General features: G+C 51.8%; 1 protein-coding gene across 3 annotated transcripts in view; it reads left to right on the top strand.

The window, feature by feature from the left end:
• Nucleotides 1-14,160, top strand: part of ZNF804B (zinc finger protein 804B) — a 60,719-nt gene extending 46,559 nt beyond the window's left edge. For all 3 annotated transcript variants that reach the window (XM_068156921.1, XM_068156920.1, XM_068156919.1), the window contains 2 exons: nt 7,172-7,302; nt 8,675-14,160. In XM_068156921.1, coding sequence (XP_068013022.1) covers nt 7,172-7,302; nt 8,675-12,335 — 3,792 coding nt within the window. In that variant the 3' untranslated portion in view covers nt 12,336-14,160. The remainder of the gene's footprint in view (nt 1-7,171; nt 7,303-8,674) is intronic.
• The last annotated feature ends 1,658 nt before the right edge of the window (nt 14,161-15,818 follow it).

Raw genomic sequence — 15,818 nt, 5'->3', positions numbered from 1 at the left:
GCTCAGCCTCCCAGAGAGCTACTCAGCCTGCAGAGCTGCTCAGCCTGCTGCCCTGCCACTGCCTGGCTGCTTTTTCTTGCCTCAGTGCTGACTTGGCAGCACCCATCCTTTTGCAATTGCTCAGCATAATCAGATGCTTTCCAGCATTAGCCCTCAAAACATTTTTCCTGCAGATAATCACTGAATAACAGTTTGGGGTGGCAAAGCCCTTTAAGGTCACCCAGCCCAACCCTTCTCTAACTCCACCAAGACCAGGCCATGGCCCTCAGCACCGCCTCTCTGCCTCTGGGAAACACCTGCCTGGGCAGCCTGTGCCAGCCTCTGAGAGCCCTTTCAGTCAAGAATTTTCTTTTCATGTCCAACCAAACCTCCCCTGGTGACACTTGAGGCCACTTCCACTTGTCCTGTCCCCAGGGAGAAGAGACCATCCCCAGCTCACTCTGCAGAGCTCCTTTCCCATTTTATGTCTTGATCAGCTCAGTCATTAAACACTGGAGCTGTGGAACTGCTTTTGGTGTTCTTTAGAATGAATGCTAATTAACATGTAAATTAGCAACTTAACCCTCTTTAAATTGGGAGAAAAAGCCCACGGGACACCTAATTTCCTAGCTGTTAATGATGGTCCAATGGCTGTAGGATGTTTCTTAAGCATCTCATTACCTGAGGATTTAGAGGAGCTGCGTTCACAGGTTGTGGCATTTGAGGCACAGCAGTAAGCAGAGCGGCAGTCAGAGGCAGTGCTCTGCATTAGTGCCCACCCTTCTTGCATTACTAAAGGTTTACAACTGATTTCCCCAGCAGGAGGAAGTGGTGGTGCAGTGTAGGAGGTGTCTTCCAGTAGAGAAGGAAGTTGAAGGATTGGTTTTGTTTAAACAAGAGAGCCTCAACAGCTCTGATTCACATAATTGTCCACTGCTTCAACCTTTCCTTCCACCTCAGGCATGGGCAAGGAAAAGCTCAAAACAAATTGATTAGAACTTTCTGCAATGACTGATTTGTTCTGGCAAGTGGGATTTAAGTTGAACACATCTTGAAGCAAAGATTTTATAGAATCATGGAATGGTTTGGGTTGGAAAAGCCCTTCAAGGTCATCCAGCCCAACCATTCCCTTACTCTGCCAAGGCTGGGGCTAAATCCTGGCCCTCAGCACCACGTGAAACATTCCATGCAGGTCATCACCACCAGGCCTGATGGGGCTCTGAGCAACCTGACCGAGCTGGGGGTGATCCTGCTGACTGCTGCAGGTTTGGACTACATCACAGAATCACAGAATGGTAGGGCTGGAAAGGACCTCTGGAGATCATCCAGTCCAACCCCCCTGTCAGAGCAGGGTCACCCAGGACAGGTCACACAGGAACACTTCCAGATGGGGCTTGAAAGGCTCCAGAGAAGGAGACTCTACCACCTCTCTGGGCAGCCTGCTCCAAGCCACCAGCACCCTCACACCAAAGAAGTTTCTCCTCCTGTTGAAGTGGAACCTTCTGGGTTCCAGTTTGTGTCCGTTGCCCTTTGTCCTATCACAGGACACCACTGAGAAGAGCCTGGCCCCTTCTTGGCCCCCATCCCTCAGATATTTACAGATATTGATCAGATCCCCTCTGGGGCTGCTCCTCTGTTCATAGCAGAGATGTTCAGGTCCCCCAGTCATCCTCACAGCCTCTGCTGGACTCTCTCCAGTAGTTCCCTGATCTCTTGAACTTGGGGAGCCCAGTTCTCCAGGTGACCTGTGGAGATCCCTTCCAAGCAGTGCATTCCATGCTGGTTCTGCGGCAGTCACACTCTCAGCCTGTGCTGAGAAGCAGTGACTGATGGCAGCTGCCTGCTTCGTGGTGCTCCAGTTTGCAGTGCTGCTGCCTGCAGCTCCCAGGGTACTGCTGAGGAAAATGGGATAAATCTAAATATTTATGTTGAAATTATTTATTCCCATGTGCAGTTCACCTCCAGGGCAGGCAGGCTGGAGCTGTGCCTGGATTATTCAAGGAATAAGATGAATCACGTTGGGCCTTGCTGTCCTCCTTTGTAAATGTCTCTGTTCAGATGTTTGGGGGGGTGTTAAATCAGGAGATCTGGAAGAACTGCTGGCATCTTAAGGTCAAGCCCTACAAGTCTTGCTTTGAACAGCGAGGTGAGAGGGACAAGGCACTGAGAGAGCCACAGAATGGCTCGGGTTGGAAGGCACCTCAGAGCTCATCTCCAGCCTCCCCACCATGGGCTCCTCAAGGCCTCCTGTAAGGATTGTCTTTGGTCAATGACTCTGCACAAGTATTTGATCTCTTGCTCACATCATTGTGTCATAGTATCACATACACAACTGATACTCTGAGATGACCCCTGGGTTATCTGAGGATGCAGATTAGCTAAGAACTTGTTTGCAAAGGATAGTTCTTTAACAGTGGTGTGAGTTATCTGAGATCATAGTATCATAGTATCAGTCAGGGTTGGAAGGGACCACAAGGATCATCTAGTTCCAACCCCCCTGCCATGGGCAGGGACACCCCACACCAGATCAGCCTGGCCAGAGCCTCATCCAGCCTGGGCTTAAACACCTCCAGGGACAGGGCCCCAACCACCTCCCTGGACAACCCATTCCAGGGCTTCACCACTCTCATTCCCCCTAGTCCTATCACTACCTGAGATCCTGAGAAGTCCTTCCCCAGCCTTCCTGTAGGCCCCCTTCAGATACTGGAAGGCCACAATTAGGTCACCTGGGAGCCTTCTCTTCTGCAGACTGAACAGCCCCAACTCCTTCAGTCTGTCCTCATAGGAGAGGTGCTCCAGCCCTCTGATCATCCTCGTGGCCCTTCTCTGGACACCTTCCAGCACCTCCACATCCCTCTTGTAATAGGGGCTCCAGAACTGGAGGCAGTACTCCAGGTGGGGTCTCACCAGGGCTGAGTAGAGGGGGAGGATCACCTCCCTTGATTTCTCCTGATGCAGCCCAGGATCTGATTGGCTTTGTGGGCTGCAAGTGCACACTGAGAGCTCCTGTTGAGCTTCTCCTCCACCAGCACCCCCAAGTCTCTCTCCTCAGGGCTGCTTTCCAGCCACTCACTGCCCAGCCTGTATTTGTGCCTGGGATTGCCTCGACCCAGATGCAGGACCCTGCACTTGCTCTTATTGAACCTCATGAGGTTGGCTTGTGCCCACCTCTCCAGCCTGTCAAGGTCCCTCTGGATGGCCTCCCTTCCCTCCAGCGTGTCTGCTGCACCACACAGCTTGGTGTCATCAGCAAACCTGATGAGGGTGCACTCAGTGTCACTGTCCATGTCACCCACAAAGATGGTTATGATTGGAAAAGCCCTTTGAGATCATCTACTCCAACCATTTTCTAACTCTGCCAAGGCTGGGGCTAAGCCATGGCCCTCAGCACCACATCTCTGCCTCTGGGAAACAGCTCCAGGGATGGGCATTCAGCCACCTCCTTGGGCAGTTTGTGCCAGGCTGTGAGAACCCTTTCAGTCAAGAAGTTTCTTCTCTTGTCCAACCTAAACCTGCCCTGGGGCAGCTGGGGGCCATTTCCTCTCCTCTTCTCACAGTGTGTCCGTCTAGAATCTACATCTATTCCGATTCTGTTATTTCCTGTCTCTCTGCAGCTGTCATGCAGTAAGTAATGGGCTCTTTAGCTGAGCAACTGCTTCCTGTGGGGCTTTAAGGCTGTGATGATCCTGGAATCATATAGTCAAAGAATCACTGAATCACTAAATCACTGAAGCCTTGGGTTGCAAGGAACCCTCTTGTCCAGCCCCCCTGCAGTAAACTCTGTGTCCCAGGAGGTGCCTTGGGGGTGTTTAGGACCATTGATAGCGCAAACAAATATTTAAAAGCCAAACAAATGCTTCAAAGCCAAGCAAAAGCACACCTGTGCATCACCACAGCAGCAATAAAGTGGGCAGATGACTCATTCATTATCCTCCCTTCATTAAAAGCATTAATTAGTATCTGTTATCAAGTCTCCCAGGACAGAACCGAGGAGGTGCCCCAGACTCGTTATCACTGCACAGCCTTTGCAGTTTTGTCTTAATGAGGCTCCACCAGGAGCCATTATAGAGATGAGAGCTCCTTAAGTACCTTCTCAAATTGAATTGCAGGGCAGCTCCCAGAGAAAGGCAAAGGACATTTGTGTGAATGCCAAACAAAAAATATCATCAGGAGTCACAGAATCACAGAGCCATGGAACTGCTTGGGTTGGAAGAGACCTCCAAGATATCCAGCCCAGCCATCAGCCCAACACCACCTGGGCCACTAAACCGTGGCCCCAAGTGCCGTGGCCACATGCCACCTTCAGGGATGGGGACTGCACCACCTCCCTGGGCAGCCTGTGCCAATGCTTCTGTGTTCCAGACTGTGGGTTACTCACAGCAGAAGATGAACAGATGTCCCTTTTTTCCCCCCCAGAATTATTCACTCCTGCTAAAGCCTGGTTTAGCCTTTGGTTATCTGAGACAATCTCCTGAGAGCACATCTCAGTAAATAAGCTGATTGAAAAATGCTTTCTCTTGGATTTAATTATTTTCCAAACAATTCTGACCCATGGCCCTCAGCACCACATCTTTGCAAATGTGAAGGGCTCCAGGCATTCAGCCACCTCCCTGGGCAGCCTGTGCCAGGCTGTGAGAACCCTTTCAGTCAAGAAGTTTTCTTCTCATCTCCAACCTGAACCTCTCCTGGTGCAACTTGAGGTCGTTTCCTCTCTAGGGAGAAGAGCCCACCCCCATCTGGCTGCAGCCTCCACTCAGGGAGCTACAGAGAGCAATGAGGTCTCCCCTCAGCCTCCTTTTCTCCAGGCTAAACACACCCAGGTCCCTCAGCTGGATCCATCCCATCTGGATGTTTTCCTGTGTGATCTCCTTTAGGCTATCCTGCCCTGGGGAGTGGGGTTGGACTCAGTCTCCAGAGGTCCCTTCTAGCCCCCACCACTCTGTGAAAACCAAGAAATCACACCTGCAGCCTGAGCAGAGAAAGGGCTCTCCCTGCCCACCCCCTCAGAACCAAAACCCAGAGCTCTAGTTGGGAACCACCATGGAATGTGCCAGCTGTGCTGGGCAGACCCTGTGGCTGTGCCTGCTGACCCTGTAGAGCCCTGGCTTTCCTCTCTAATCACCTGAGCAGGCTCCTGCCAGGCTCACCAAGATTGTCTGCAGGCAGTGCCCAGTGGTGTGGAGCTGAGCAGGAGCCTGAATGAGAACCCAAAGCTCAGCAGCTGTGCTGGAGAATGACCACCACTGGCTGTGGCAGATGCACTCCTCCTGCAGTCAGGCCCTGAACTGGGCATCCACAGCAAGTGACTTGTGATTTAATTGTGTCCTACAAACAGCACTGCCATCGAGCTAGCCCCCATGCTTAGACTACTCTTCTGTCTTCCTCTGTTTTCTGGGCATGTGTGGACATGGCCATGTCTAAAAGGAACCCTCCACTTCCTGAGGAATATCCACACAGAATATTGAAACACCACAAATTAATCCTCACTGCCATGGAAAGATTTGCTCACACAGTCAGGTCTGACTCATCCTGGCAGGGAGGTCATTCTGCCCCTGGACTCAGCACTGGTTAGGCCACACCTTGAGTCCTCTGTCCAGTTCTGGGCCCCTCAGTTTAGGAAAGATGTTGAGTTGCTGGAACATGTCCAGAGAAGGGCAACAAAGCTGGGGAGGGGTCTGGAGCACAGCCCTGTGAGGAGAGGCTGAGGGAGCTGGGGTTGCTTAGCCTGGAGAAGAGGAGGCTCAGGGGTGACCTTATTGTTCTCGACAGCTACCTGAAGGGAGGTTGTAGCCAGTTGAGGGTTGGTCTCTTCTCCCAGGCAACCACCAACAGAACAAGAGGACACAGTCTCAAGCTGTGCCAGGGGAGGATTGATGTTAGGAAGTGCTTCACAGAAAGAGTGATTGGCCATTGGAATGGGCTGCCTAGGGAGGTGGTGGAGTCACCATCACTGGAGGTGTTTGGAAAGAGACTGGATGGGACACTTGGTGCCATGGTTTAGTTGATTAGATGGTATTGGATGGTAGGTTGGACTCAATGATTTCAAAGGTCTTTTCCAACCTGGTTAACTCCTATTCTATTCTATTCTATTCTATTCTATTCTATTCTATTCTATTCTATTCTATTCTGTTCTGTTCTGTTCTGTTCTGTTCTGTTCTGTTCTGTTCCGTTCCATTCCATGAGACCCACTCAGAAAACCTCTAGATCTGTTCTTTTCCTCCTGAGCTCTGCTATTAATCACCAGGAGATCCAGAGTGAAGGGACCTGCATCCTCACCACCTGCTTCTGCCAGACATGAGCTATCAGTGGGCAATGAGAGTCACAGAACCATTCATAGGAGACAGTCATCAAGTAGTTTGGGTTGGAAGGGACCTTAAAGGTCATCCAGTTCCAATTCCCTGCCATGGGCAGGGACACCTCCCACCAGCCCAGCTTGCTCAAGGCCTCATCCAACCTGGCCTTCAACACCTCCAGGATTCTCTGGACCAAGAAGGGCAAGGAAGCAGGGGGAGGGACTGGAGAACAGGGCTGGTGAGGAGCTGCTGAGGGACATGGAGGTGTGTAGTGTGAAGAAGAGGAGGCTGAGGAGAGACTTCATTGCTCTCTACAGCTCCCTGAAGGGAGGCTGGAGCCAGGTAGAGGTTGGTCTCTGCTCCCTAGGAACAAGTGTCAGGAGAGGAAGGCCTCAGACTGCACCAGGGGAGGTTTAGGTTGGACATGAGAAGAAACTTCTTGACTCAAGAATGCTCAGGGATTGGAACAGGCTGCCCAGGGAGGTGGTAGAATCATCACCCCTGGAGGTGTTACAAAACCATGCAGACATGGCACGTGGGGACATGTTGTAGTGGCCATGGTGGTGGTGGGTTGATGGCTGGATTCAGTGGTCTCAGAGGGCTTTTCCAGCCTTAATGATTCTATGAACTAGGAAAATTTCCTCTACCTTAAACTGTGTGTGGTGTTGTGTGTGCCTTGGTACAGCTCAGAAGGGTTGGGTCTGCATGGGAAACCAGGAAGCTCTCACTCCAATCTTGGGGCTTTGTTAGCCCAGAAAAAGGATTTTCCATCTCTTCAGATGATAGCAGTTGAAGTGCATCTTGCCTCCCTGCTTGTGTACCAGAAGCAGTTGGATGAAGAGGAAATGCAGCTGCTGTGCACATTGTAAGCCCCTCCTCTTCTTGTTCTTTTCACTCAGAGATTGAAAGATTTAAAACAGAGAGAATTTGCCCGAAATGTGGCTTCCAAGTCCTGGAAAGATGAGAAGAAGCAGGAGAAGGCCCTCAAGAGGCTCCACCAGCTTGCAGAGCTCCGGAAGCAGTCAGAGTGGTGAGCATTTCAAACGTGTACCACCTTCAGTCCCCTCCTCACCCTGCCCCAGAACAAAGCCCATCAGGTGCCCTTGGGCTGTGGTTCAGTGGCCATGGTGGCGTTGGGCTGATGGTTGGACTCGATGGGCTTCAAGGACTTTTCCAGCCTTGATGACGCTCTGACTTTTGCCTGTCCACTCTGTCATGTGCCAAGGACCACAGGATGTTGAGCTTGAGCTTCTGCTTAATGTCACCTCTTTGCAGAGAACCATGGACTGATTGGGTTGGAAGGGACCTTCAAGATCATCTAGTTCCAGCTCCCTTCCATGGGCAGGGACACCTCTCTGATTCCCATTTGCTCAGGCAATACAGAAAGTCAGCCTGGCTCAGCAGAGGGCCACACAGACACAGGAGCACCTTCCCTGGCTGCTGTGTCTCAGGTTCCAGCAGAGTTCCTCACCACAAGCTACCTCAGTGTGACAACACAACCACTACTACTGCCACACGTGCACACTGACATTTCTGCTGCCTTGGCTCTTCTCCAAGGGGACCTGCAGAAGGTGCCCTTCTCCAAGGGAGAATTGCCTTTTGCTGTACAAGCAGGGGTTGAATTTCTATCTCCTGCTGCCAGATCTGGGGTAAATGCAAATCTCTTCTCGGAAATACATCAAGCTTCTCACCCCCTGAGCTGTCCCTGCTGCAGATCCATGGCTGTGCAGAGCACTTCCAAAGCAGCCTGATGCACACAGAGCTGCTTGCAGCCCTGGCAGTTCTCCCTTACCCACATTGAAGTGCTTCCTAGTTTTGAGTCAAGCTCTGCACTGACAGCAAATGGAGATGATTGGCCTAATGAAATGCTTGTTCCAAAGATCACTGCAGTGAGGATCCTGCCATGACTGCCTTTGTCTCATCTCTCAAGGAAGATGCTGACAGTCACTGCAACCTCACTTAACTGCAAGAAATCAATTAGTTAGCACCTTTGAAAAGGCCTTCCTAGACTCCCAGCCCTTGTCCAAAGTCCCTCCTCAGCTCACCTGTAGGTCCCCTTCAGGTACTGGAAGGCTGCTCTAAGGTCTCCCTGGAGCCTTCTCTTCTCCAGGCTGAACACCCCAGCTCTTCCAGGCTGTCCCCATAGCAGAGGTGCTCCAGCCCTCTGGTCATCATAGCCTCCTCTGGGCCTGCTCCAACACTTTGACCATAGAATGGTTTAATTTGGAAGAGACCTCCAAAGGTCATCCAGTCCAATCCCCCTTGCTGTCAGCTCCACCAGGCTGACACCAGCCCCTGCTCCACCAGGTCAGGTTATTCAGAGCCTTGGGCAGGCTGACACAGATCCTGCCCTCCCTTGGTTACTTAACAGCTGTCTTTCTCCTCTCTTCATTACCTTACAGCATCAGCAGGAGTGGACCCTTGCTTAAAGCCCCCAGACTGGTGGTGGAAAAGCAGCAATCATCAGATGGCATTTTGCTCTGCAAGGGTGGCAAGGTGCCAGCCAGTTCTCAGAGAAGCAGCAGGAGGGAAGGACAAGGCAAGCAACAGCTCATCATAAGCAGGCACCAGTCCCCTGCTGAGAGAGCCCACACGCCTGGAGGCCACATCTCCCAAGTGTTCCCAGACAGCACCAACACCTCTCCAAGGGCAGGAGTGTCTTTCTCCTTCTCTAAGAAAGTCCCTTTGAAGCTGGAGTCCTCAGCCTCACTTTTCAGTGAGAACTCTGAAGAGGGGACTGACTGTAGTGAATGCCTCAGCCAGAAAGCAAAGCAAGCTCTTGAGGGCTGTCGCTCTGGCACACTTCTGGAGGAGGAGGCAACAGCAAGCTTGGATAAAGGGCCACCTATCATGCAAAACCCCATGGATTTGGAGAACAGTGCATTGAGTCATGGAGCTGCAAATCCTAAAGTGCAGAAGGACAATGATAAAAGTAGTGATGGAGAAGCAGAGGACAAGGTCAGTGCTCAGCCTTCCTTCTCCAAAGCCAAAACACAACTTTCGAATGTGGACTTCTCTGGTTCTCTTGGAGAAGCAGGGCTAGAGAGCAGCCTGCAGGAGTCTGAGCAGCTGCCAGCAGCTCTTCCCTCAGCACCATGCCCAGACAGCACCTTGTGTCCACAGCCCAGCCCCTTCAGGCACAGCAGCGCCCACCTGCCTGGCCAGCTGCCTGAGCTCCTGCAGCAGCCAGCACCCGAGCTGGCCTGTGCGAGGAGCAGCAGTGATGGCGCTGGGCTGGTGCAAAGAGAGAGGCCTGCAGAGAGTTCCAGACCTGGCAGTGGGAACATGGAAGCACTTCCAAGGGAAGCTGAAGAGGTTAAGCCCCAGGCACTGCCTTTCCTCCAGGTGGTGAGCAAGGACGGCAGCACTGCTCTGCAGTGGCCCACCGAGTTGCTGCTGTTCACAAAGACTGAGCCCTGCATCTCCTACGGCTGTAACCCCCTGTACTTCGACTTCAGGCTCCCTGTACACTCCAGGGATGGCAAGCAGCAGGAGGCACACAAAGCTCTGAACCCCAGAGATGGCAAGCAGCAGGAAGCACACAGAGCCAGCTGCAAGGGGCACCCTCAGTCTCAGACTGCAGATGAAAACCTAGCCTCGGGTTTCATGACCCACAAGCAAACGTCAAGCAAAGCAGATCACCGCTTGTCGAAACCAAAGAAGATGAAAGGTTCCCTGAAGCCACGGAGGGCCAAGCAGAAAGCTGTGTCAGATGTAGGAAAAGAAGGTGATGGGAATGGTCAGAAATGTATCCCAGAGTGTTTGAATGGACACCCACCCAAAGTGCCTGCTCACCTTGAGGTCTCACACAACAATGACGTGGCAGAGAAATGTCTTCAGACCAGAGAGCTGAGAAGCCCTTCAAAGCACCTTGTTCATAACTGTGAAGGAAGCAAACAGAGCATCAGAAATGAAAGCATCTCCTTCTCTGCTTTTATAGCTAGGGTGAAGAAGTCCAGAGCTGCAAGATGCCCTCTGCTTTATTCTGAGGAAAAGCATGGCCACCAGAATGACTGCAGAGCCCTTCCAGCCATGGCCAGCTGCAGCAGTGACATCAGTGACAGCAGCAAAGACTCTGGGGAAAGCTTCCTTAGTTCTAAATCCAGTTCCAGCAGCAGGTGTTCAGAAACTGAAGGATGTGGAAGTTCCATGAGATGCTGGAGATGCCCTTCTCCTCCCAAGTCCTCCTGTGAGAGGCATTCCTGCTCTTCTGACTCTTCTGTGAGCAGTACAAGGAGCTACCTGAGCTATGTGAGCCCTGCCCCAAACCAGCACAGCAGGGATCATCCTTTGGTGTGTTGCAAAAGACAAAGCAAGAGAGCTGGCAGGCACAGATGCAGGCACAGAAAGCACAGGTGTGGTGTCCCTTCTGCTGACACAGGTGAGGCTTGGCTGTGCCCCAGCAGAAGTCACAGGAGCAGGAAGTGGGCAGAGGGGGGCACAGTTAAATATGGAAGATGCTCGAGACACAGCATTCTACAGCACAGAGACAGGTCCAAACACAGCAGGTGTGGGCACCGGCATTTGAGCAAAGGGCATAGCAGAAGCAGAAGCTACCAGAGCTCCAAAAGCTGTTCCACCAGAGATTCCAGAAGCAGTGAAAGATCAAGTAGCAGAATATCAAGAAGGACCAGTTCAGGATCCTTCTCCAAAGAGGCTGACAATGGTGACAACCAAACAAAAGAGGACACAGAAAGAGGTTCCAACATCAAGCTGGGAGAAGAGGAGACTGCACAGGATGGCCATGGGAATGGGCACTCCAAAGCCTTGGCCACCTGCTCTTCTGAAACCCTGGCAGAGGATGTGTGTGGGAGAAGAAAGTCACTGACAGCCCAGCTGCTGCTGGACAGGGTGCAGGCCAAGAAGAGCCAAGAACAGATGCATCCTTCAGAAAGGTTTCCAAATACCTGTGGGGTAGGGTTGAAGGGTCACTCCCAAAGCCACCTTGCTCTCCAGTTTGCCCCATCAGTAGGTGACATTGCAGCCTTGCCTTTGCCAGAGGAGCTGCTCAGCATGGCTGCAGATGGCAGGAGGCATCAGGACACCAGCATGAAGAAAGGCAGCGCCGAAGCGCCAGAGCTCAGGAGTGCTGCTCTGCCATCAGGCACTGACTGTGACCATTGTCTTCTGCAAGACATCATCCAAATAGGAGCAGGCTGTCAGAGCCCCAGGAGGAGCACAGCAATACAGGACCCACCCCATCTCTTCTTCAGTGAAGTCCAACCCTTTCTGGAAGGCTGTGAGCCGGTACCAAATGATTTCCCTGGTGCTTTCCCCTCCAGCAGGTACTCTGTTGTTGCTCATTCCATAGAGACCAAAGAAGAACTTCCTGCTGTGAGCATGGCCCCTCGCCGGGTGGAAGGCAGCTGGGACTCTCTCTGTGGCCATGCTGTACAGCAGTATGGTGACACAGTCGGTGACCTGGAAGGGTACAGTAAGTCCACATCCCCTCCCCTAACGCAGCGGCCCGTCACATTCTCCCCAGAGGAGGTGGACAAGTACAGGCTGCTGCAGCTGCAAGCCCAGCAGCACATGCAGAAGCAGCTCCTGGCAAAACAGCTGAAGGTTCTGCCCTCCCCAGGCCCAGCTCCAGCAGCTCCTGCCCTCCCTGTCCAGCAGCAGGCCACCGTCACCACCATCCACCACACACTGCTCCAGCGCTTCGCCGTCTCCGCAGCCCTCCACCCCCACGGCAGCCACCTCTCCCTGGCACACCTCCATCCCCTCTCCCAGGCACACTTTGCCCCCGTGTCCCTGTCCCCATTGTCACCAGCCCTTCTTTCCAGCCACCCTGCTCTGCTGGCAGGCCACCCGCTGCACTTGGTGTCCAGCAGCCCCCTCCACGCTACCCCACTGCTGCTCCCCGCGCTGCCACACGCTGCCTACATCCCAGCCTTATTCACACCACACCTGAGTGCAGCCTCAGCTTCTGCTCTGCACCCACCCCCCTTAGCTCAGCCACTGCTCCAAAGCCAAGAGCACCATCACCACTCCTTTTCCAGCCAGACTCAGTGTCTCCCCTCAGTAAAAGAAGTGTTCAGTGTTTCCACCTATCTAACCTAGCCCAAGCGATTGCCACTACGGCTCCAACCCCCAGGCTCAGTCAAAGAAATTATTCAGTGCTCCAGCACAGGTCTGAGAGGACATCTGCTGAGATCACAAAGAGAAATGCTTTTGACTCCACCTTAGTCATACAGCTGTTGAGCTTGGAAGAGACCTCTGAGGTGATCAAGTCCAACCATTTGCCTAAAGCTCACAGTCCCCCCACTGCTGCTAAGCTGTCCCCATTCTGGCTGGCATCGTGGGAATGTTGGGTTTGGTCTCCTATCACTGAGTAAAAGCTGTTCCAAACCCTTCTGTGATACCATCACAAGGAGGACAGGGTCCATCTAGAGCAATTCTAAAGGTTTGGAAAGAACAGCCTGAAATTAAGCCTGTCAGCAGGAAGGAGACCACAGCAACCAAGTGCAACAGGAGCAAGAACATCAACACTGAGGAGTGCTTTAAAAGGAGAGCAGGTCAAGGTAGAACAATCTTGATGCAGCTCAAGTGTTTGCTCTTCTCAGTGAGTACAATACAACAGCATTACTTGGGCTGCTTCAGATGTGGCAGGCTGAGCAGAGAAGGCATCTGGGAACACAAGTCCCTGCTTTTTGTCTCCTGACCAAAATAAAGTGGGGAGCATTAGAGTGAAGGTTGATGACTGGAAGAAGAGGGTCACAACAACATCTCAAGGATACTTCAGAGCTTTTATCCCTAGGACGTTGCTTGGACAGCAGCCTGAAGGCTCTGCACTCTGGCCACAGGTGTTTCACATTTGCTTAGTGTGGATGGCTCTATGCTGGCAGAGCCCCGAGTCAGGCATCCAAGAAGGTGAGGGAGGGAAGGAGATGAAGGCAAGTTCTTTGGCTACGCAGAGAGGTGGTACAGTCTCCACCTCTGAATACTTTCAAGGTCCACCTGGACATGTTCCTGTGTCACCTGCCCTAGGGGATACTACTCTGGCAGGGGGCTGGACTCAATGATCTCTAGAGGTCCCTTTCAACCCCTAACACTCTGTGATTGTCCACCTGTAGCTGTAGCATCAGGTTTGTCAAGGGTGGGCTGCAGCAGCCCAGAGCTGCCCCTGCTTCATGGTATACACCAGCAAGGGTGATCTGGTTCAGCAGATGAATGGATGATGATGATGATTGCATTTCAGTTCTCAGAACAGCAGGAATTAGGGTTCTGAGAGGGACTGACCTTTAAAGGCCCCTTCCAACCCAAACCACTCTATGATGGAAAAAGCACAGAAGAGAGTTGAACATCAAGCAGCACAAGAGCAGACCCCCAGCCGCTGCCCACCAGCAAGTGGAGTGCCCAGCACTGGTGTTAGTGCTCAGAGGGCATCCTGGAGAAGCAAGCTTTCAGCCTAGCTGAGCTGATTGATTTGCTCTACTTGCTGCCATCTTTGGGGGGCCATAACTAATGTGCTTTACATGTTATTATTACTACCCAAAGCAGACCTGAGCCTGATACACAGGCTTGGGTTTATTTAGACTGAGTTTTAAAAGAGTCCTGGAATCCTGAGGGCAGTGATGGATCCACTCCAAGTTAACCATCTAGTTTAGCTTTTTTATTCTTCATTAGTAACCTATTTCTTATTCATTTATTGGTATCATGACATATTAATATATCAATAAATCCATATTTATTTCCTTTCCCTTTTTTCTTTCATGTGCTCTTCTTCTCTCTCATTGCCTCTCCTTTCCACTTCTCTGTTTTTTTCCCCCTTTTCTTTCTTCCTTTTCCTATTTATATTCTTTTTCCATTCCCTTCCCTCTCCCTATATTTTATTCTTGATGATTGACTGCAAAATTCCAATAAAAACAGCTTCTTGAGTTAAACAATGATCCAAAACAATCCTTTTGACTTTTTTTTTTGGGGGGGTGGGGGCAGGGTGGTGGTAACTCAAGCTCTTCCCCACCTGGTGGATGTGGGGAGGCCTGTGGATGTAGTGTACCTGGACCTCAGCAAGGCCTTTGACACCGTCCCCCATAGCAAACTGCTGGCCAAGCTGTCAGCCCATGGCTTGGACGGGAGCACACTGCGATGGGTTAGGAACTGGCTGGAGGGCCGAGCCCAGAGAGTGGTGGTGAATGGTGCCACATCCAGCTGGCAGCCAGTCACTAGTGGTGTGCCCCAAGGATCAGTGCTGGGCCCTGTGCTCTTTAACATCATTATTGATGATCTGGATGAGGGCATTGAGTCCATCATCAGTAAATTTGCTGATGACACCAAGCTGGGGGCAGGAGTTGATCTGCTGGAGGGTAGAGAGGCTCTGCAGAGGGACCTCGACAGGCTGGACAGATGGGCAGAATCCAACGGCATGAGATTGAACACATCCAAGTGCCAGGTTCTGCACATTGGCCACAACAACCCCATGCAGTGCTACAGGCTGGGGTCAGAGGGGCTGGAGAGCATCCAGGTAGAGAGGGACCTGGGGGTGCTGGTCAATGGTAGGCTGAACATGAGCCTGAAGTGTGCCCAGGCAGCCAGGAGGGCCAATGGCATCTTGGCCTGCATCAGGAACAGTGTGGCCAGCAGGAGCAGGGAGGTCATTCTGCCCCTGTACACTGCACTGGTTAGGCCACACCTCGAGTACTGTGTCCAGTTCTGGGCCCCTCAGTTTAGGAAGGATGTTGACTTGCTGGAATGTGTCCAGACAAGGGCAACGAAGTTGGTGAGGGGCTTGGAACACAAGCCCTATGAGGAGAGGCTGAGGGAGCTGGGGTTGCTTAGCCTGGAGAAGAGGAGACTCAGGGGTGACCTTATTGCTCTCTACAACTACCTGAAGGGAGGTTGTAGACAGGTTGGGGTTGGTCTCTTCTCCCAGGCAGCCAGCACCAGAACAAGAGGACACAGTCTCAGGCTGCACCAGGGGAGGTTTAGGCTGGAGGTTAGAAAGAAGTTTTACACAGAGAGAGTGATTGCCCATTGGAATGTGCTGCCCAGGGAGGTGGTGGAGTCACCATCATTGGAGGTGTTCAGGAGGAGACTTGATGGGGTGCTTGGTGCCATGGGTTAGTTGTTTAGGTGGGGTGGATTGGTTGATGGGTTGGACACGATGATCTTGAAGGTCTCTTCCAACCTGGTCTGGTCTGGTCCTATTCTATTCCATTCCATTCCATTCCATTCTATTCTATTCTATTCTATTCTATTCTATTCTATTCTATTCTATTCTATTCTATTCTATTCTATTCTATTCTATTCTATTCTATTCTATTCTTCTAGAACACATTTAACACATATTGTTGTGCAGCTTTGCACCCAATTGCCATTTGGTTTCAAAAGTGTGAAGTTTCTGTTCCAACACTAGGTGATCTTGTGGCTAGGAGCCTATGTGGGCAATGGTTTGAAATGAAAGCAGAGCAGGTTCAGATTGGATGTGAGGAACAAGTTCTGCACCATGAAGGTGCTGGAACAGGTGCCCAGGGAGGTAGTTTGAGGAGGTGGAGATATCATAGTATCAGTCAGGGTTTGAGGGGACCACAAGGATCATCTCGT

The sequence above is a fragment of the Melanerpes formicivorus genome, unplaced genomic scaffold (genome assembly GCF_026170545.1).
Source record: "Melanerpes formicivorus ecotype bairdi unplaced genomic scaffold, bMelFor1.0.p_v2 SCAF_35, whole genome shotgun sequence".
In the NCBI taxonomy this organism is placed as follows: domain Eukaryota; kingdom Metazoa; phylum Chordata; class Aves; order Piciformes; family Picidae; genus Melanerpes; species Melanerpes formicivorus.
This window is presented reverse-complemented; position numbering and strand designations above follow the sequence as displayed.